The sequence below is a fragment of the Diprion similis genome, chromosome 2, assembly GCF_021155765.1.
Source record: "Diprion similis isolate iyDipSimi1 chromosome 2, iyDipSimi1.1, whole genome shotgun sequence".
NCBI lineage: Eukaryota > Metazoa > Arthropoda > Insecta > Hymenoptera > Diprionidae > Diprion > Diprion similis.
The window spans coordinates 20238863-20262573 of NC_060106.1; the positions used below are offsets into that span (position 1 = coordinate 20238863).

Below are 23711 nucleotides of genomic sequence, written 5' to 3' on the forward strand. Positions count from 1 at the left end.
TCTAATTTTAGATTTGTAATCAACGACCCAAAAAAATGAATTATTCCAACAATCTTGACGTTTATTTCAATCGCTTTGTTTCTAACCATAATAATTTACGATACATCGCCATAATTACTCTTGATGAGTATTGAAACCTGAGACTCAAAGGGTTAACCTAACATTTCTCGAATTTTTTCCGTAAAACGTGTGAAGATTTTCTCAACGAAAAAAGTGAGTCTAAAAAAATTCTCATCATGTAAAAACACGAGAGTTTAACCATTTTGAACAAACCTTTTCTCGAATTACTGACATCTTAGCTTGCGTTCTTCAATTTTACTCAGATTTATTTCCAAGCATAGTATATATGTTGTTTCATTCAAATTCACTATCATTGGCGCGAATAACATTTCTGAAATTTTTTTAATCGGTTTTGTTCTTCTTCCTAAACTCGACTCTACGTATACATATATGCTTACCGTACATTAAAATATATCTATACATGTTTACTTTCGGAGATATAATTTCGGCGGGAAAAAACGTGACGATATTTCGAGGAAAAATTGCAAAACTCTTCGGCCAATTTTTCGGACAAGCCTTTAACCCTGCAACGCGAAGTTGGCGATGGAACACCCGGTAACCCCGACGGCACATAGTCCAGGTCGTAAACACATGAAGCAGAGAGACAGATAGATATCAGTGGCCATTTGACTCTTGACCCTTGACGGTGGCCTATGTGCCCATCGGAGTAATAGCTCTTCGAGTGGATTCCGCAGTTGCGCTTTGTCGTCCGCTTCGTTCGTGCGATAAAAAAACCGGCTGCGGCAAGTTTTTGACGTTGCGATTTGACTTTCAAAAAAAGTTCGGTTTCCAAATAAATATAATTCTCGAAACAAGTCTGGCTCGCGTGAAAAGGACGATGAAAAATCCGTGAACTTAGAGAGAACGGCGCCGCGTTTTCTTTGCGCAATCAGACTGCCAAACGATTTTCCCCCGCTTCCGTTTCCCTCTATTGCGTAATCGGAATAACGAGAAACTGAAATCCCGCTGCCAATATTGCGACGACCAATTTACCCTTTTCATTCGATCCGCTGCCGCATCTGCAGCGATGATAGTTAAAGCGGAAATCGCGATCCTGCAATGCCTTATGGGAAATTACAACACAAAGATTTGAATGCAGGTTTGATTCAATAACGACCTGGATAATGAAAGGTGAACTTTTTACCCCTGATTGTGAGTGAATTTGCATCTAATTATTTCCTGCAGTGAGATACAACGGAAAAAGTTTGCTTTCCACCGAGCTTCGACACGTGTCTAATTAAGAAGTGCGTCATCGGTATTCCCAGATACAGCGATTGGACTCGCAGATTTTTTTCAGGTGCGTACGATGATAAAGTTGCATAATTTAATGTATTGGCTTTTAGTAAAGTTGCTCTGGTAACCGTGCAATGATATTCGTTTCGCACGATTTTTATGAAACAAATTTGCACGTTGCATAATTCACGGAATTTAATTGGGTGGCCTTTAAAATCTAAAATGCTAGACTGGTAAAATGATGGTAAAGTCGTTTTTTAAGAATTTTCAAATTCAATTCCAAGGAAATTGTAATAATGATGGAGAACAGAATGCAGAACTTGTATGCTTGGTCTGGTTGTTTTTGGAATTGAATATAATGAGAAAATTGAATGAATAAAAAATAGCATCATTTTTGCATATTTCACTCGCTCTTCTCTAAAGTTATTGTGAAAAAGGGGAAAACAAAATCCTTGCACTACCATTACCTGGTAATAATATACAAGCTGTTTTGTTTCATGCCAGTGGAGAGCCTCAAACGCTGTTTCACATTTAATGAGCAATTAGAGAAGACGCTGTTGAAAAATGAGACGACTAAAAATCCCTGTTTAATGAACTTGGCAAGGCATTGAATCTATCCCATTGACTGATACATTTAAGGAATTAAAAGTGAAGAAAAAAAGACTAGCCTCACTCGACTGAAAATAATTTGAAAGTGAGGAATTCGGAGAATGACAGAAGTATGGATAGACACGGATTGAAAATAATTCGGACAAAATTGGTTCAAAGCTGGACTCGGGCGAATATGAATGAAAAATGTCTCTAATTAATTTTCCTTCGGCACGGAGAGTATTTTTTGTATAAAACACGGAGATGTACAATCCGATTAAATTATCGAAGTGAACGGTATAATTTTTAAACCAATTAGAAAAAGGTTTTTTTTTTTTTCTCTTTGTGTAGAAATACGGGATTAAAATCGTCGCGTAATCTTAATCCATTGAAATTATTATTCTAAATCATGTAAGCTGGGGGAAGTAAGTCGAACGAGATCAAATCTAGGCTCCACTTCCAAACTTAACGAAAACGTGATGAATAAAATTTCACATACGTAACGACTAAAACAATTCCATGGTTATCCACTGAATCATGTAAGCTGAGACGAATTACCGAGGAACTGAAGAATCGATGGATTTCCATCATTACTGACAGCTCGGCGCTAACAAGGTGTCGATCCCTCCAGTAGATACCGTTTCTGAATAATCATTTCGTACGTGTGTTGCAAAAATCTACCGTAGCTACGCAGCCTGCGCAGAAAATCGTTGCAAATTCGTTCGGAGCTCCGTTTGACAATATTCTAATTACGAATCGCATTGAGGAAGTTGGTCGGCCAAAATTCAATATTTTTTATATATAAATTTTGTCAGAAAATAGTCGTACATCGATTATTTATAAAATTATTACGTTGTAAGAATACGACGCTTTACTTCAAATCGTTACAAAATGATTAAAACTCCAGTAAATTCGTTCGATTTCACTTCTAAATGCTTAATTACATTCAGAAGATAGTACTTTCTACAAAATCGAACTGTAAAATGAATTTTACAATATCGAATCGATATAGATCGCGATCAACAACTGGCAAGTTTTTAGCCTTAAAAATTTTCAGTTTATCATTTTTTATCCCCGTTGAAAAACCGGGAAAAAATGTTAACCGAATCCGAGTGAATATCGTCGTGAAGGATTATTTTCTCTTCCATCTTTCTGGAAGAAGCTAAGAGAAGACTGCATTTAATTACCGTGATTTTCGGCACTTGTCTAACTACGCAACCGATCTATTATACGTGTCCTTGCCTCTTGACTCTGTGGCCAATATCGCGGATCGTTTCGTAAAAAAATATGTTTACATATAATAATCGTATCCAATCCCCATCTAAATACATATAAATAAGAACGGGCCGTTGATTATTGGCTCGCCGACGTTTTATGACACACACTTTTTTGTGTATAAGTATAAGTCGACGTTGCACGCGGCTTGTCGGTGTTTCTAACCGATTAGATAAACCGCCTCGCGGTTTTATAAAATATATATATATATCTATATATACGCATGAAAGAATGGGCGGCAAATATACGTATATGTATAATCTACGTGAAACAAACAACAATTCTCCTGCAGGACAGTGTCTATGTATTATGTTTATGCGTTAATACATTATACACATACAAATTCGTACAACAGTGTGGAGTGTATGATGTATACGTACGATATCGAGTTCATCGGGCATAAACACGCATCGATTTAACCCTATTTCACCGTTCCTGTTATGTCTCCCTTTTCGCTTCCCAGTCACGCGAGAGCTTTCGAATATAAGTGCTTTCGGAGCTTGCACAAGCTCGACGTTATTCCGTCGCAGAAGTAAACGTGGAATTGATTTTCCTCTCTTAGATCGCAACCTCTGTGTCACAAGGATAAGAACCTTATTGGATTTGTTAGAAATTTTTTGTAAAAATTGGGAAGGGTGGACGAATTTTCGAATCGTACTTTATTCCAGGAATAATTTCCTTGTCATAATTTTCAATATTTAAAATGGAAAATTTGTATGATGTTAACTAGTTATTATACAAGAATGGTTCACAAGGTTGTTCTGCGACCGGAGATCATCCTCGATTTTTCCCCTTAGAGGAAAGCTATATCCGAAAAAGAAAATGTAAAATTTGGATATTTCAACCTAACGATGCCACACCGGTTTCCCACGATCGATATCGTCACATTCCATGTCAGTTTCAGATTTTCCTGTATCAAAGCTGTTAGTGAAGCGCTCCACATCACAGAACTGAAAATCACGTTTTTCCGCAGAATTTTATTAACATCTGAAAAGGATTCGTAGCATATTAAAAAGCTCTACAGTTTCGCATCAAACAACTCTTAATTTGTATAGTTAGTTGAATTTGCAAGAAATATGGCTTTATATTTTTCGGCAATTCATTAAGAGGGAATAATATGCTACTTTTGCCCCTTTTTTCAGGTGAAAAAAGTTAACATTATGGATGAGTCGGGAATAATAATTATACCAGGAAATTTTTACTTTGGTCTATTGTGAGGGTGAAAAACAACAGTTTAAAAAATCTCTATTCATGTTATTTGTTCCAATAATGATCGACGGGAATAAAACGACGTCTTACTGTGTGACAGAGATGAATCTGAGAAAATTCGAATGATACAAGCTGGGACCTCATAATTTGATAAAAGGTTTTGTACTTAGAGCGTTCAAAATAATTATACTGTGGTGTTTTTGATTCGAGTCTGATATATTTAGGCTTATTTTGTTGACCAAAAGATCTCCAAAAATCGTCTGAAAAATATTTTACAAACACTTATCTCTGTACTGGATAAAAAGAGGTCTGTGTCACTATATATATATATATATATATATATATATACTATAACTGTACTATATTATAAGATTTCTTTGATGTTTTGCAGACATCTTGTGGAGATCTGATCAACGAGTCAATTGAGCACAAAAACATTAGAATCGTATAAAAACGACAGAGTTTAATTATTTTTATCGTTCTAATTGTAAAACCTTTTCTTAAATTATTCTTGAATTATTCGTACCTTGACTCATGTTATTCGAATTTGCACAAAATTATGTTCCACGATAGCAGCAGGGATGTTGTTTCATTGAATTTCATTATTCTTGGGGAAAATAAAATTGCTAAAACTTTGTCAAACGGTTTATCCGCTTTTCAAACTTTTCCCTCAGACGCTTAGATCGATTCACTCGTAACTTCAAACCTTCTTAGAACTAACAAAGACTTCCTACAAAGTGGTCTAAAGTAGCGACCAAAAGCCCAATAAGACAACGAGAGCTGGGTTAAAATTCAATTACTTATCACCGGATGAAATGTTGCCTCTGGCAATCATCTCACTCTGTGTCTATTGTTATATTTGACCGGCTCCTGACCTCATTAGTCTTAGTTCCTAAAACAGATTTACAGGGTCCTTAAATTCTGGCCAGCACTGAGGAGAATCACGAAGAGGTTTGCGAGTAAGGCGACACCGAGCGACAAACCAGGTCAGAAGTCACCTTATATCCTCTTAATAAGCATCCAACTTTCTTGCTGCAAGAGTGAAAAGTTCCCGGTACGTAATAATTATCAGGAGCGTAATTATCCTGGTGATTCCAACGAATAATCCAACTTCCAAACCGGGAGTACTATTATCCGCAAGATACCTAATTTCCGGGAAAAGTTGTTAAGGTGTTCCGAGCGTGGAGTCACGTGACCGATTCAAGGAGTAATACGGAAATCCATCTCATTCCTTCATAAATCTTCGATTTTATTTGAAATTTTTTGTGATGTGATCGCTTTGGTCTTACAAAGAGTGTTTTGGTCATTTAGCACTGATGTATTATCGTATGAATTAAAAATTGAACAATTATATGCAAAATTTAACCTCAATGTCCGTCTCGCGGCGAAATAAATAGATAAAAGATCTGTACGATATTTATTCAGCCCTAACTGACCAGAGCACACTTCCCGAGAATGGCAGGATCATTTTTTGAAAAATAGTAAATTGATTCAAAGTTTTATTAAACAATGAGATATATTTTCGTGAAAACTCTTAAGTCGATCACGTGCCGCTACGATTTAAACGCCTCAACCCTTTTTGGCCTGAAGTTTGTTCCTCGGAGTTTTTGGGGTCGCTGATTACGAATCTGACGTCAGACTTGATTAGCTTCTAAATCCAAGATGGCGGATGTAGAATCTAAAAAAATTATCAAAATTCGACGATCCTGCCCGAAACTTGTTATTCGGGGATTTTTGGGGTTATACGAAGTAACAAAGATCAATTGAAGTTGTATAAAATAAACTGTGATAAGGCTAGCACATAGAAGTTTCTGGGGTAGGACGCTGAGCATCCCTGCACTGTTGTTGAAAGGGTTAAGGTCGGCCATTTGCATTTATCGGACCTTGAGGATTCGACGCCGTTTCACTCCTTTCACCCTAATAATAATTGAATAAAACGTATGAGGAGCAGCCGATGGAAAAGAAGCGATAAACATGAAGCTGGTTAGACCGCAATAATGAGGATCTAGATAAACCGTGAACTTGACCAATCGTGGCGAATCGCGATTGCCGCGCTAGAAAAATTGCGAAGTAAAATACTAGACGCGTAGAAATTCGTGCGTTTTGATGAAGGTTCGCTTTTTTGTGTTCACCTTGTTTGGCCCTCGCGTGTTTCTCCCGCACATCTCGACGGTGTACAAATTTTTTCCCCCATATCATAGAAACACAGAGAGAGAGAGAGAGAGAGAGAGAGAGAGAGAGAGAGAAGATTTTTGTTCTATCTATTTTTATTTTATCCTAAATAGAATCCAATCTGACGCATATTAAAGTTGATTCAATTCAAAAGTAATGCAAAATTTTTCACCGCTATAAAAAATAAGCAAACAAAGTAATAGTATTATTTATACTGACAAACAGTTTATTTACACTCAACTTCCACGTAAGAAGGTGTCCATTACGTGTGCTCAAAATGGGGGGGGGGGGGGGGGGGGGGGGGTAAACGAAAACTTCACGTCGGAAAATATACATTATTTTAACAAATAATATTTTGTATTAAAAAATCAGTCTCGGGCATAAACAATATTAAGTATAAATCATATGAAATAAATTTAATTATTTAAAAATCACAGAGTAAATTTCAGGGGAGGGTCATAATTAAAAAAAAAATTATTAATGGACAGTAATTAATGGACGCCTCCTAATGAACACGCGGGGATACAATATCGCAAGGTCATCGGATTCGCATTTTCAGGTTCACCCTCCTTCACTGTAGGGTCCATTTCCTCCTCCACACATGTTCACAGCATCCTCTCCATTTCCGAGATTCGGAGCTCCGCCTATCCTGTATTATATGTCCGACCAGATAGCGTAACAAGTACTTGTAAAGTAATCACCACTCGTAATCCATCTCCGTTGCACTCCCTCTTTGTTGTACAAGTCGTACATTTTATTGATTTGTTAAATTATTTTACATAGAATCAACGGAACGAGTGATTACTGTGACTCATTCGTATTTGTAATTAATCTTTGCCTTTTTTTTTTGTATATCAAAGCATGCGATTCTTCCATTTCTAAATGTAAATATTAATTGCAGATGTGTAATATAATGTAAGAAAACGATGAAATCGAACATCATGCAAGTCAACGAGTTTTAACCACGAATTAAAACAGTAAATTAATTATTTTTTACCATTTTTTTCTTATACATCTGTTCATCACCTTGTCCGTAGCGTAACTCGAAAATTGTACAAATGTTTTGAATTTTTTACCAATCTAGTCTTAATAAACATAAGGTGTATTCTTTTAAAAGTTATTTGAGGTCGAACATTAACAAAGGACCTCAAATAACTTTTGAAGGAGTAGATTTATCGTAAAATGACAAGAGACCTTTTTTGTAGAACGTTCAAACTCCTACAAAAACATTTTTACGAATTTTCTGTACTACGCGTCGTTATCTAGTTATAAAAATCGCAAGGAGCAAGAACCATTTTTGCCATGTTATTCTTATGGAAAGTACAAAATCGCGATGAGGCACTTCTTAGTATTGAAATTAAGAGCTCCCATTTTAACAGGAGCCTTTTTTAGTTATCCTGAACAATATTTTCAGTATATTTTTCAAAAAAAAAAATAGTCAATTTTTTTGATACAGTCTAATATATATATATATATATAATTCTTCCTTGTTTGTGCCGTCGGAGAATGTCAGATCGTTTGAAAATTGCATATTTCCATAAGGGAAAGGAAAATGATTAAGGGATGGAAAAAACTGAAGTAGTAAAAAGAGAAAACGACAAGACACGTCAGGCGCGCGTCGAGATTCCGCGGTTTTGCGCTGGCGCTGAAAACGACGCACTCACTCGGATTCTGAACCAGAGGCATAAGTATAATGGCTTCAGTTGTGTCACGCAGCCCAACCAGTTCGGAACAGGTTGTTGTAATATTATCTTACCGAGCCTTTGACAACCGGCCGACATTCTATACGTCATCGACATCGTCCTTAAATGGGAGTGTATATAATATATACATACATATATACATACACATATATATAAATATATATATATATATGTATACATAAATGGATATGAAATGATCGAAATTCTTTAATCAATTATCATTATATATATATATATATATATATATATACGTAAGATGCGTACTTTCGTTTTCTTTGCATAGCTAAAATTCTCGAAATTTTATTGTATTTGTTTTTTTTTTTTCTTTGAGAATGAAAAATGAATAAATAAAATCTGATAAGCGCAGGAAATAGAAGTCATCGAGCGATTTTCCGAATTCGTTTTCTTTTCATGTAGATACATAATATATTATATACATACTCAATTCGTCAAGTAATTCGTTTTTTATGAGTTTTTACGGTCGCTCTTTTTTTTTTTTTTTTTTTTTTTTTTTGACGAGGATTGGAATACGGCAAAATCGTATATACATATACAATTTTATGAAGCGTTATATTGTTTGTCCAAAAAAAACACTTTCTATCCGGAGTATTTATCGCATTTTAATATGTTATTTAAATTATTTTCTCATATAAGTATATATTAATTGAGCGTATAAATTGTTTTTGTTGAAAACTGAGCTTGTAGAAAATTCAACTCAATTATCTGACCTATATATGTAATTATCACGGAGAGATTATTCTCGTTTTAGTTTTTTTTTTTTTTTTTGAATTTTTTTTTTCTTTTACTCTTTGTAACCAAAAACGTGTGTTATTGCACAGGGAATCCGGAAGACGAATCTTACATCTATGGTATACTCAATGGAAAAAAGTAACACAAGCAATCGTTCAACTCTGTTTACTTACGCATAGAGTTATTGCATTGATGCGGTACAGGGAAATATAAATTTTATCCAATCGATGTAGATGTATATACGTATATATTTATGTATAATAAATCCTGTATAGAATTTAAACAATTTATTTTGAGAACGTAAATAAGTGATGCAATCCGAGTATCGTATCGGTGTTGGACAAAATTACGTTTTAGAATCGAGAGAGAGCCTCTCAAGATACGCGATTCTCGAAGATATGATGTTAATTAATATCAGCGAAGGGAATGCCGTTAATTTGTTTATATAATATGAAGAATTAAGAAAAAGTGCGTAACTTCGATAATTTAATTAAGGGTAGATCGTCTCATGAAAATAATATAATTTTTTAATTTTTTAAAAAATTCTCGAAATTTGATTAATAAAATAAACAATTTATAAATCAACGCCGGTCAAATTTCTTGTGCAATATTTATCCAAAGAACGTTTAGACTTGAAACTAAGTGTTATAAATGGGACAGTGGTGGGTGTGAAGAATTGCAGTATATAGAGAAGAAGAAGAGAGTGAATGCCATGTAAACGAAGACACGCGCACGTCTAAACTTTAAGGTAAATTATCGCAGTTTCAATTTCAACCTGCATCATATCGATTTTTGCAAACACGAGTAGTGGTTTTCAATCGTGAACGTATATCTGTTTACTTATCGAACCCGTTAGTTCTCCCTCGAACACAATGCAGCGAAACGGGCAATAAAACGCACCCGTGTACACAAAACGGTAAAAATTTAGGGTCCGTGTATCAATTCAGGTGGTTTTTTACCCCCGGCGAAAAGGCAGAAGAGATATTTACTCTTCGACAGGGAATCGGCGTCGGTTGCGAGAAAAAAAAAAGTTCTTTTCATTAAAAACTTGACGTCGTTTGTTGATCTGATGGTCGAATTTCGCGTCTTGTGATCATCCGTCATGTCATTAAATAGAGGCAGAAATTGATACATTGAATATCCTTGATCTTGAGAACTAAGATCGAGAATTTCTGATCAGTTTCAGAATAAAAATTTTGAAATTTGGTAATTTCCGTCGTAACTAAGTTCACGGTTTGGAACATTGTTGATCGGCTGTTTGTCTAGAGAACTACGTGTAATTACTGTCAATCAAATATCAGCTTTCAGTCGACTTCGGACTCTGCATTCCAAAGATAATTATACCTGCAACACAAGCTCTCAAAGACAAAGACGCAAATAAATAGTTTCCGGAACGTGAAAATGCGCACAAAGTTTGACAAAAAATAGTCTCTTAAGGGGGTATTTTGGTCTAGAGGCTTAAATTTCAGGCATTTTTCTAAGTGAGATGAAAAAGAAATAGAAAACATTTCGACTATCCATTTTTTTACAAAACCTTTATTGACGTTTCAAGAATACAAAACAAACAAACAAAATCGATATACAAAGAACATTTCCACCAAATTTCAAGTAAATCGGTCTATCAAAACTTGAGATATCATGTCAACCGTATCGAAAAAAGTAGTTTCGAGAAAAACGCGTTTAAAGTTTCGTTCCGGTCGGACCGGTTTAGTTGGCGCGTCACAAAAATAATTGCAACTCCGAAAATAATTTGAATTTCCAAAAATCCTCTCTGAGGCTTATTCTTAAAGATCTAAATTTCGACAATACGGAGAAAAAAAATTCAAATTTTTCAAATTTTTCAAATTTCTAGACCAGAATACCCCCTCAATTCGCCGTAAGATCTATTCCTAGTAAATTTAGTTCTCATATATGTATATGCGTTAGATAAACATGGATTTGCCTGAGGTGGTGCATTATATTCCGGGAAAAGAGCACAATACCCATTGTCAGATCCTCGCGAGTAAACTATTTTCACGATCATCATTTCTAGTTCGCAAAAATGTCCAGAAGTAATAAATGAATTAGCCTAGAACTAGATATCCAAACTTTTCCTGACACGTCGTCGAGTATTTTTACAGAGATTTTCCTGGCTAATACGAAAATTAAAATAGATACAAAAAAATTTGACGAATACTTAATTGCTATCGATGATCTTGTGATGATATTGACGAAAGGAAAAATGTTCACGATTTTTGTGTGGAGTGGATCCTCCTTAGTGGAGTTCAATGAAAACTAAGGCGGAAACGAATCGCGCCAAATTTCTACTCATACACTTCCTGCTGCGTACGTTTTGCTTCGACGACGTATAACGCGTGGCTCATTAATGTGTGTATAATCGACACGAGGTGAATCGCGGGGCGGTTATTTCTGCCAAAGTAAACGAAGGAGCGTGCCTCTTGCAGCTCAACGAAAAGGCGGCGATTAGTTGCCGAAGTGTTCCTCTCGAGTTCTAGACTCAGCGGGGGTTAGGAAAAGGTTCAGCACCTCGAGCGGATGGAGGTCTGACGATCGGCTTCACCGTTCAAACAAACTTCTAGTGCACTTGACCTTCCTGCCCGTGTTTAAACAAGCTGAGACCTTAAAAATTCAATCATTTCAAGCTCTTCTTATACTCCGTTCAAATCGCAGATTTGTTAAGCGTATAAATTAAAGGCTAATTAAAATTGGCTGAACAAATTTTGGAATAAAAATGTAACATTAATTTTCAATCGGTTAATCAAGTGTCTTTCAGTGAAACAAGTGCAGGACTTGAGTGCGTCACGCAGGTGATGCTGCTTGAAAATTAGCGAAATTCCATTACGGAAGTTCAAACAAACCGAAGAAGAAAAAGAAGAATAAGAAGCAGCTCGGATAAATATTTAGCCGATTGTCGATCACTTGGTCGACTGCATCGATCACCGGAAGAATCTGGCCGAAGCTGATCCGTATCAGAAAAAATGCTCGAAAAGATTTCAATCCCTACGTCTAACTTCAGGGCAGTTTCCTCTACGGAATTGGCGATCTTCGCTTTCAATTTAATCAGCTGATTCAATGCTGTTTTAACCAAATTACCAAGGTTTGAAACGGCGGTGATTCACTCGGGTTGCGATTTCCGTTAGAGAAACGTGAGGCGTCCACCGTGGCGTCGAGGTGCCGATACATTACAGGTACCTACGTCTCTCCGTATAACGAGTCCTCTGGGACTTGATTTGATATTGATCACCTGCCAACTTCGCAGGGGTGTTCATTCGGCGTCGCAGGACTCCCTCTGAGATGTCTAATACGTATAACTCGATATACCTGAGAGTCAATTTCGCGCGGAAGGATCGATATTCTCGATATGCGGATGTAGACTGCACCAATTATCCATCAGATATTTTTTCTAACTCGATAAATTTTCACCCCTATAGCTTGTGAAACGCAGAGTGGATTAAATTAGAGTTCGGATGTTGCTTGAAACTAAAGTACACGTCAATCATTTTGCCAGTACTTTTAATCTCGTTGTTAGGTTAGGTTAGGTTGGGTTGGGTTGGGTTGGGTTGGGTTAGGTTAGACTCGGATTTCGGGGTGCCGATGAGTCTGTGTATCGACTTGGCCCGTTTTCAGCGTTTTAATGTAAGCTACGATAAGCTTGCGGCTACTCACCTCAGGATTTTGACGAACGATTACGGGGAGTGGATTTGCCTACCATTGCCGAGTTTTCAGTCGCGGGTTAAGCCAGAGGGAGAAATCGAAAAACGTTTTACTTGAAGCGTGGTAATTAGTGGATATGGAAAAGATGGAGGATCACGATTTTCGTTTACTGTGTATAACCTCTAATCCATAAATCCAGGGAATTTCAGAAGTCTTGTTTCTCAATATGCAACGGGTTCGTCGTTGTGAAGACCAAATATCATCCACCAAATTTCTCAGAGATGGATTTATGATCATCATTGTTAATGTTGTTAGCAAGACACTAAAATTTAATCATCAAATTCGGAAACTTGCTGTCAACGAGTATTGGACAAATGTATCTGACACTATCTTTCATGCAATATCTTGAGGAACGTCTGAAAAAGTTTAATAAAACGGTGTTACTGTATACTTAGTAAATCGCGCAGCTTTATTTCAAGTCGGCACTTCATCTTGAAGGAGATTTGGCTGTCTTTTGGTACAATGAACCCGTCTTTTGATACGCTCGTATCGTGTCTACGCCGCGGATCATCGATCGCTCGCTTCTTTTTCTTTATTGGTATTATTACCCCCAGTTGGGATTTGCCCTTATTTGATCAGAGTTTATCCCAAGACCTATATAATTATCGGCCAAATTGTTGACTATTCCCAACGCTGAATCAAAAGCACACACACTAGTATGATTTCCACCTCAGTTCTTAAGTCTTACTTAAAAAATAGTTCTTTGACTGGTATAATAAGAATTATCCTTCACCCCGCATCGAATATTGTCAAAGTTTGTTGAAGCAGCTTAAAAAGTGATCCTACGCACCATGGTCTAGGAAAACAAGCTGAACTCAAACAGATTGCAAAGTAATTCAGAAACTTCCGCCAACAGCTTGACGAGTTCGGAGTAAAACAAAGTTGAGTCTTGCAACTGTTTAAATTACGTCACTTAAAAACCTCACGAAGAAAATTTCGTTTAAGAACAATCGAATTAAGCTTTTTTTCTAGATGATAGCTCAACTATAATCATCACTTCGAAGGTGGAATACGAAATTCGTACTCAATTCCGCATATTTTATCACCAACTGATGATGAATTTTCCTCCGGCACAGGACGCTAACGAAGATATTCAGCAAAACGACTGAGTACCTACACACCCTGGATTTACAATGGCAAACAACGACACCTGGGAAAACACCACCGCCATGCTGAATAGCACTGGTAATACAACGGCGGAACCCACGCTTGAACCTGACATGATATTCAACGAAGGCCACGTGATAGCCATCGTCACCTACAGTATACTAATGGTCATTTCTGCCATCGGTAATTCAACAGTTCTCGTTCTGATTCGACGGAGAAAAGGAAACACTAGATCCCGGATAAACACGATGCTGATGCACCTGGCGATCGCGGATTTACTCGTAAGTTTATAACACTTAATATTCTTCTTATTTTTATTTTTCTTTTTCATTTCGTTATCCACTTTCGATAATATAAAGTAATTGAAAAGCGATGGAATCGGTCGGGAACGATTGTAACGATTTCTCTCCTGTACACTCCTTCGACTTTTATTTCTCCCAACGAAATCCTCAAATTTCCTTCATCCCGATAGGTCACCTTCATTATGATGCCTACGGAGATCGGATGGGCTGCTACCGTGTCGTGGAATGCTGGAGACGCGATGTGCAGGATCATGGCTTTCTTCAGAATGTTCGGGCTTTATCTATCATCCTTTGTACTCGTCTGCATTAGCGTCGACAGGTGAGATGTTCCTATAACACATAGACATGGGGCATTCCTTGACAAATTTTACCCCTCGTTGTTTACTTCCATGTAATTAACTCGCCCTGAAAACACCATTCAATTTTTTTTCATCAGATTCTTTTTTTCACACCGTATATTATTCAATAACTTTTGAAGTTTAAACCTTCGTCAAGTTTTTTTTCTTTTACGAAGGAAATCTCTGCAGTCTCTATTACCTCGAAATATACTATAAACATTGAACTATTTCAAAAAATGGAAAACCGATTTCTTTGCTATTGATTTCACCACTTTTGATATTATTCTAATCCGAGGTATTTTAATGTCGTTTCTTTTTCAGATATGAATGAATAATTGTTATAATGGTAGCGGTTAGTATTTTCTTACAACTAAAAAAAATTTTTATATTCCTCCCAACCAACAATTCCGATTCATGTTAATCACAATTTTACGAACGTGAAATGAATTTTTCGATCCAGCGTCAGGTGACGAAGCGTTGTTTGAAAATGGTATATTTCAAGCCGAAAAGAGTTCCGCAGTGCAAAGACTAATGATTGATCGCTACATCTAAATTATTCAGGCATTCTCACACCGATTTTACTTCAATAAGCCTGCAGCCCAACACGTGCGGTGATAGATTATCACGTCTAAACGATTCCTTACATATTATACACATTACGACACGAATAAAGTATCCCCTCAAAATCAACTCAATCATTTTTCTCGAATCATGCGATTGCCAAATAAGCTGTATTGAGTATACCTGCAGGAGAAAATCCATCGCGTATAAAAATTTAGAAAATCCTACAAGAGTAATAAAATATAATATACGTACAAAGCTTTCGCTTCTCTTATAAAACTATTCGGTCTTCTTTTTTTCCTGTTACGTATATTTTATTTTTTCGTTATAATTATCAGTTGAATTCACAGATACTACGCGGTATTGAAGCCTCTGCATCTGATGGACGTCGACAGGAGAGGAAAAGTCATGCTGACCATTGCTTGGGTCGGCTCGACGATCTGCTCCCTGCCACAGGTAAGTTCATTACGAGTTTCAAACCACCAATCGTTTCGGGAAAATTTGTAAAAATTCCAATTGTCATAGAAGTGTCGTTATTTATTGCGAAGAAAATGAATGTAGGAAGAAAAAACACATTTCACCGTAATTGGTACAACAGTGTAAAGATATATTAAACCATGCCATAAATCCAGAAATGTTTTTCATGGATTTTCTCTTTCGGTTTGACTACGTTAATTGCCGCCAATTACAAATAAGAAACCAGATTACAAACATTCAAAATGACGGATACAATATGGTGGACGAAAATTTCAAATTTGATTGGATGCGGTCGAAAAACTCTATGCAAGGGTTTTCGGGGTCGCTAATTACGTTCGCCATACCGAATTATGAAAATCTGATTCCAGATTCGTAATCAGCGACCCCAAAAACGTTTGGGCGCAGTTTTTTGCCTGAATTCGATCGAATTTGAAATTTTCGTCCACCATATTGGATCCGACATCTTGAACTTTTAAAATTCGAATTCAGATTTGTAATCAGCGAGGCCAAACACTTGTAATTTATGTAAAACATGTATATGTGTAAAGGGGTAACTTTCTCGGAAATGAATGATTGAAAATCTATTAGTAAACTATCAGAAATAGCAAAACACCGCGAAGAAATATGTCGAAGAGTTCTCGAAGTATATAAAAAATGGATACAAGGTAGGTGGTAAGAATACTTACCACCAAGTCTGAAAGGGTTAATACCGACTTAATTACATAATAATTATGCGAAATGAATGTTACTTAATTACAACTTACAGAAAAAACTATTAATCGAACAAAAAGAAAACAAATATGGACGGAATTTGTTGAAACATGCCATTGACTACACAATTGCTTGTCTATAGTTCTCAATAACAATATTGTCAATAATTTATGTATATGTAAGATTAGAAACGAAAGTTAACAATGGGAATTACGAAAAGAAAGGCAGAAAGATATTGAAACAAATTTTCAACAAGGTACCTGCACTGATTGATTTGGATCGTAGATGGTCGTTTTCCACGTCGATAACCACCCGGTTTTCACCTGGTACGAGCAGTGCATCACCTACAACACATTCCCAAGCTACACGCACGAGTTGACCTATTCTTTATTCGGTATGGTTGTGATGTACGCGTTGCCCTTGATCGTGATAATATTCAGCTACGCCAGCATTATCATCGAGATATACAAGAGATCGAGGGAATCCTTTACAGGCAAGTCATTATACATAACGTATCGTTTATCCATGAGGAAAGTGCGCACCTTATGCGCGTGCGTCGAGTCGTTCGAATTTCATTGGCCAGTTACCAGCAATACCAACAGCGATTGTCAGAAAATGTCCCTAGGAACCAACAGCTAACGGTGGATTCCTAGGGACATTTTCTGACAGTCGCGATTGGTATTGCGTCGGCTGCTCAATCAGGCGGTAACTGTGACCAATAAAATTCACAAAATGTCAGAAAATGTCCCTAGGAGTCTAAGGTGCACACTCTCTTCTATAATAAGCCAAGTTTACAGGGTTCACCGTGAGTCCAAGTTTGAAGGAAATGCCATGCAGCTTATATCTATCCGAATTTCTTTCGAAACTTGGGGATTTTTAATTTGTAGAAATAATTTCTAATAGTTGTCAAGCTTCTATAATTATATATCATTAGTAGCTGCCCCGTCGCAGCTTCGTCCGCATCCGAGTTTAGTGACCTAACCTTTAATACTTACACAACTTAGATAACAAAAGATGTTTAAATGTGGGGCTAGATGCTTAATACAGATGTCACTAGATTCACTCACACCGCCATCTATTGAAAACTTATGGAACTTATAACCGAATTCCAACGCTTCGTCGAATAAAAGCTCCTTAAATTTGCTAGAAAAATTTTGAGGGTCAGTTTTCAAAATAAAAACTGTCCTATCTCTCAAGTTGCCTATAGTTTCATTAAAATCGGTTGAGCAGTTTCTGAAATTGGCGTAAACAAACATCGTGACACGAGATTTTTGTGTATAAAGATCATCGCCCTTTTTTGCAGACAAAATGCGACGATCGTCTCTCGGATTTTTGGGCCGGGCAAAAATCCGCACCCTCAAAATGACCATCATCATTGTTCTGGTCTTCTTCGTTTGCTGGACTCCGTACTACGTGATGAGCTTGTGGTAAGTTGACACGGCGTTGATTTTCGGCACGACTTGAACCATTTCTCACCTTCCTTCGACGTCTTACGGATCTATTTTAGGTACTGGATAGATCGCCCATCGGCGCAAAAAGTCGACCTGCGGATACAGAAATGCCTCTTCTTGTTCGCCTGCACCAATTCCTGCATGAATCCGATAGTTTACGGGGTCTTCAATATCCGTAGCAGAAAAAGGGTGAGTTTGAAAAACGTTCCATGACTATATACTTACGGTAGTATCTTCCTAACATTTCTTCGTAGTATCGGTTTATTCTGCCGCTTAAATAATTTCTCAAATAATTCCGTTTTCGAATCTAATCACCCTATTTGACATTCTATTATAACCGATAATACCGAGTCCTTAATGTTCAACATTGAGTAGCAAACACGGTGTAACAAATGCGATTAATATAAAGAGATAATGAACAACTGCAGGTGTAAAAGCTTTGAGAAAAGCCGTAGAAGGCAATTTTCTCCAGCCCCGTATTTTCTCTTTGTTTTCATTGAAACCCCGCTTTGCTTGACATGGATTTGAAGAGAATTACGAATTTGCTTTGTAGGATCGAAAGCCGGTGCGGGCTCCCACGATAGAAACTCGAGTCACTCCGCTGTTTCTCTCGGTAAAGCTGCTTAGTTGAAAACCAAGAAAAGCAAAGTGAAAAGCAAAGTCAGAAAGAGAAAAAGAGAGAACGAAACAATTGTAACGGATCTAGATGAGGGACATTTACCGAAAGACCGGAGAATTGCATGATGGACTTAATGCGACGGGTTCTGCACGCTCTACTGCAACCTGCACAAAACACAAACACACACACATTATACATTTTTGTTTTTCAGCCTGCCGTCCTATTGTAAATAATAAAAACAAAAGCTCAGTTCTATTCTTAAATTTAAGCTTTATCACCCTTACGCAGAAGCGACTTATCGACAATGCAAACATATCAGTTCGATCTGTTGAACAATAATTGGCTGTAACTGCAACAGGAATGCTTGTCAGTAAAGAGATTTAAAAATAAAAAAATTAAAAAAATACTCAAGCTTGCGTTACTTAATCGAAATATTCACTTTTAACGCAGAGTTTATAGAAAGAAGATAGAGAATGAAAAAAAATATCAATCTATTAGACTAGTCAGTTTTTCTCCTGGCAAAGCTGTGTTTATTTGATATACCGATGCAAAATTTGTTACGACGTTGTTTTGTTATTTTTTATAAACCTTAATTGTATAATATACATACTTAAATACATGTACTTATAGGGTATATGTATATTATATATATATATTTATATGTCTCAAGTAGTATGTAGAATAATCAGTTGTACTATTCCGCAACTGTTACTTATATATTCCTCTCTGTATATTTTATCTATAGTGTGTAATATATTATTAAACTGATCATTCCTTATCCTCCAAGCAATGGAATTACGTAGATTCGTTTTAAATTATTCCGTTTTGTTCAATAACCGAACGTCTGAATCCCAAATTAGGAAACAAGAAAAAACGATCGATAAATTTCCAGCAATGTCATTAATTGCGCAAGCGATAGCGAACAAGAAAGATCGTGAATCTGAAAAGAGTAGAATACAGCAAACTTAAATGTTAAGAATTTGACAAAAAGTTATAATTCAGACGTTCGAAGTAATCAGACTCTGGTATTTTCCATTCGATTTCGAATAAATTTTAAATTTCAAGAAATTTCTTCAGATCTCTATAAATTGCCTAAAATTTAAGTTTGTACATTTTGACTTTGATTTGATTCTCATTATAAAACGTTTTTTTTTCAAATTGATGAAATTGGTCAGGTTTTATTTCTGTCGAGCATATAACAGCTGTGGAGATTTTTTGACGGTTTTTTCCCGTCTTCCTATGTTTCGAATCTGCTTTTTTGGTCGATTTATTTTCAACTAACATGCACCTTATATTTTGACAATGCACTTCTGTCGATTATGTCATTTATACCTATATTATAAATACATCGAACCGATATATTGCAGGAACCAGGAGCTTTGCTCGAATCGCTTTTCATTCTCGAGACAGCGGAGTGTCTGAGCCGGTAAAAATTCGGCTCCGTTCATATCAATCCAGGAAATTCAAATCTCTTTTAAAAAATGAGTCCCGACTGAAAATTGCAATGCTAAACGATCGTCACTGTGTCACACTTGAAACTCCGTAAACTCGGAGCGAAACCGGACGCCTGCAAAAATTAACCCTTTCAGTCACAGAAGCCACAATAATGTGTTCCTTTTTCTTTTTTTTCATTTTTCATGTAAGCCCCTGAATTTTTTAAAACATTTTCAGGTAAAAAAAAAAAATAAAACACCTGGAATGATTAGGATTTTTTGTCAATCCGGAACTGTTTATCATTGCTATAAATAAACATATGGAAAAACAACCTGTCTTTGGTGAATGTAATTAGTTAGCGAAGAAATTTGATAATAAACGTTTTTATGTACTAAAAACGCTTGGAATTCACTGGATGACAAACAGAGATCTCGGAATGGCCATTAGGTTAACAGAATTCAATGCATAAGGGTATTTTTCACCCTAATCAGGGGTGCATATATCAGCCTAAAATCGTACTCTCTGAAAATAAATATTTATTTAAATTTCATTCAAGAACACTGTCCAAAAAAATAATGTCGATGATTCACCCCGTTCTCACCCCATTTTAAAGGTTGTCGTTCATCAGTTTCATTAAACTTTGGACATTAGATTAGCATTCAGCGTAAAAAAAAATACACGAGGAAACGTAAAATTGAACTTCCGTGGCAAAAAAAAACAAAAAAAAACAAAAAAAACAAAACAAAACAAACAACAAAATCGTGAATTGCGTGACTGAAAGGGATAAACGCGGGGGATGTTAAACGCTGTGAAAAACTCGATATCTTTTCCATGACAAGCAGGATGCGACGACATCGCAAAGGGTGGCCTCCAGCACGAGTCGAGGGGTCCTCGGGCAGGGCGCGACGGAAGTCATGTGCCGCGTTTCCTGGCGCGGAAATGCGAAAGGATCCCAACGTCAGCCCCTCAAGCCAAACGCCCTGGCGCGCGAAGCTTTCGAGCTTTTCTCCGCCCGTTACACCCGGAAGGAGAAGCGGCAGAGCGAAAGTCAGATGACCACCGTCACCGTCGAGCAGGAGCAGGTCAATTCCGAGAGTGACAGACACTGTTTTACCGGCACGCCGAAGCTCCGAACCACGATATTCTGAAGCTCACGATGACGTCACGATTCCCGAAGTCATACTCGGGTGGTTTATTGGCTCGTCGAGAACACTTCAATTTTTGTAATTGTGTGTGTGTTTTTTTTTTTACTTTTTTTCTTTCTTTTTTTCCCTTTTTTTAATCGAATTTAAGTATCGATGCTGGCACAGGTTCTACAGAATTGCAACCTGTTGCAGTTGGCGATCAGCTGTTCAATTGCAGATTGCAGACGTGCAACGTCGTGATTTATAATTATATAAAGATTTTGAAGTATGTGGAGATCTGTTCAAGAACAGGTCAGCAGGATCGTCACGATCCGTTAATAATGTGACTGTAATTTCTGAATTGATCAAATTTAGAGCACCGGTTTGGTCAATGATGTTTTATCGTCTACCGTGTAACTGTATAACAATAACGAAATGAAGGGAAGTAATTAGCAAGAAATTGAGAGAGGATTCTTTGTAATTTATCATCGGAGAGAAAAATTGATTGAGATCTATATCTTGCTGTTAGAATTAATATGTGATAGGAAAGTATCGTTATTTTCTTGTGAAATTATTTATTGTCGAGATGATGAGCGACTGAATTTATAATATTTGATGCTTGTTTCAAGCGTAGAATTCTGAGTGTATTTTAAATGGGCGTTCCAGGCTACCTTTGTTCCTTCATTTTACGTTTCGTTCAATTTTTTTGCACTTTGAACCGATTTAGTCGTACAATCATCCGAACTAAATTTACGAATTTTTTAATTTAAACGCGCGATTATTGGATGGCTAATTTTGAAAAGTATCCAAAGCCTTCATGTCGTGTATTTCACGATTCCCATGACGGTTCATGCGATCCATGATGGCGTGGAACGCCCGGCAAACTGTAGTGTGATATATTTTAAAAACTAATTATTGCTGTACACTGTAATACGTGTTATTATGTAGCTCAACTCGATTTGTATAAGCGCCTTCGAGTCCCGAAGGACGAGGGGCGAAATAAATGTCCACCGCAACAAAGCGACAATAAAGAGGAATAGTCGTTTCGACGCACTGAAAGGGCTCAATAATTATTCTTCGAACCGATATTGACCCATAAAAGGTTCCCATCAAAGGTGGAAAAAGACTTAACACCGCTTTTGAGGCCCTAGTGACACCTGAGTTATTGTCGTAGCTTTTGAGCTGCGATAATGGTGATTTACTTTACGAGTCTATAGGGACTTTCCTGATCAAAGAGCTGCCGGAATTGGCCCCAAACTCAAATGACAGTCTTCTTTGTTCGATGCAATGGTTCCATGAAAAAGAGACAAAAATAGCTTCAGCTTTAGTACGGTTGAAATTTTTTTCCAGTTCACTGAGCTAAGACTAAGGCTTTTATAAAATGATTACCAGACGCCAAGCTTTCGTATGTAAAACAAATGAATTTCCTTCCGGAGAACCTTTCAGGCTTGAAGAAAATTTATACTTTGACGGGATCAGGAAGCTGATGAAACCCGGATGAGAACCGATATCGGTGAACATGAATATCGCATTTCATATTGTATGTAAAAAATTCACCCCAAGCGAAAATTTCGCAAGCTCGAGGCCGCGCAACGTCGCTCAGCACGCAATCTGCATTTGATCTGGTGACGGATCATCTCTCGCCACAATCGATCGTCCGTTATCAAAATTCAAGGTACGTATTTCGACGAATATGCAGCGACACGTGACACTTTGTGGCCACCACGAGTGCTGGCTGCGGGTGGCTTTTCGATTCATACATTCAGTTATATAATTATGAACGGCATTGAAACAGTCTCTACACGTGCTCCATTCATTTGCAGATCACAAGAACAGACACACGATCGTTTTTTGCAAAATATAGACGAAGAGTGTTCGGAACAGAAAAGCGAATACAATTGAATTCTTTTTTTCAATTATACATAACTATATACGTTATGCCTACACTCTAAGTGGATTTTTAAGGACTGTATTTTGTCGTTTTATTCCTGTAAATTTTTTATTCACCATAGTAATAAATGCGTGATCCATGTTTGTGATATTTTAATAATCAGATCGGTTTTGGTTAAAATAATTTATCGTCAGATTAGAACCTTAAGGCGTAATGTAAGTAGAATTAGAGGATTAAAGTCCGAGATCCTTTTACGACGCAGAGAGAAATTTTCCTACGTACCTTGATCCTGGATTTAATTCCTCGACTTATGACCTTAAGCTAATTTTCTGCAGTATAAGCCAGTCGTTAATCTGCACTGATCCTGCTCTTTTCGCGTGAATTGTTAATTATTATTGCAGCCCAAAGCCGGAAATAATTTTCTCTCAATCTTCTGCTTCTCCTCAGTAAGTTCCTAAATTTCTTCCTACATATTCAACAAACTTTCTGACTCAATCGTTTCATTACATTTGTATTTAATAACAATATGTAAAATAATGTAATTCGAAATAATGTAAAATCGATAAAAACTTGATACTATCGATGAGCTAGAGCTGAAAAATGATCAAATATTACCAAAAATTTTGTACAATTAGAAAACAGATATTTCCAAGTTTAAAACACCCTCAATTTCTTACTCTGGTACCGAAACATTTAAAAAAAAAAAAAAACAAGAAATTAATTTTTAAGAATAGTTTCGGTATTTTTTTTTTTTATCAAAGTTTATTTGTGAAAAAAAAAACATCAACAATTCGTTTATTGTCTTTGCGATTTTCTTTCCAGATGTTGTAGACAAGTATTCGAAAAAAAAAAAAAAAAAAAAAAAAAAAAAAAAAATATGAGACATACAAAAACGAAGATAAAATTCTTTTGGCGTAAAGAAATGTCGTCAGCACTTTTTCACCATCGAGACAGGGTTTCGAAATGGAGAAACGATGAACCGTAGAGGTAGG

At 36.7% G+C, this 23711-nt stretch overlaps 1 protein-coding gene across 3 annotated transcripts; it reads left to right on the forward strand.

The window, feature by feature from the left end:
- The first annotated feature begins 769 nt into the window (after positions 1–769).
- On the forward strand, positions 770–20933 carry LOC124416524 (adipokinetic hormone/corazonin-related peptide receptor variant I-like). 3 transcript variants are annotated; one of them, XM_046897677.1, is made up of 8 exons: positions 770–1357; positions 13781–14092; positions 14284–14432; positions 15363–15468; positions 16486–16693; positions 17504–17627; positions 17708–17840; positions 20547–20933. In XM_046897677.1, exons 2-8 carry the CDS (start codon positions 13838–13840, stop codon positions 20850–20852), a joined length of 1281 nt encoding a protein of 426 aa, XP_046753633.1. In that variant the 5' UTR covers positions 770–1357; positions 13781–13837; the 3' UTR covers positions 20853–20933. The 3 variants fall into 3 exon arrangements, with proteins under 3 accessions (XP_046753633.1, XP_046753635.1, XP_046753634.1); XM_046897679.1 differs by lacking the exon at positions 20547–20933 and adding an exon at positions 18205–18562 and having other exon boundaries at positions 776–1357; XM_046897678.1 differs by lacking the exon at positions 770–1357 and adding an exon at positions 2975–2978 and having other exon boundaries at positions 13885–14092; positions 20544–20933.
- The last annotated feature ends 2778 nt before the right edge of the window (positions 20934–23711 follow it).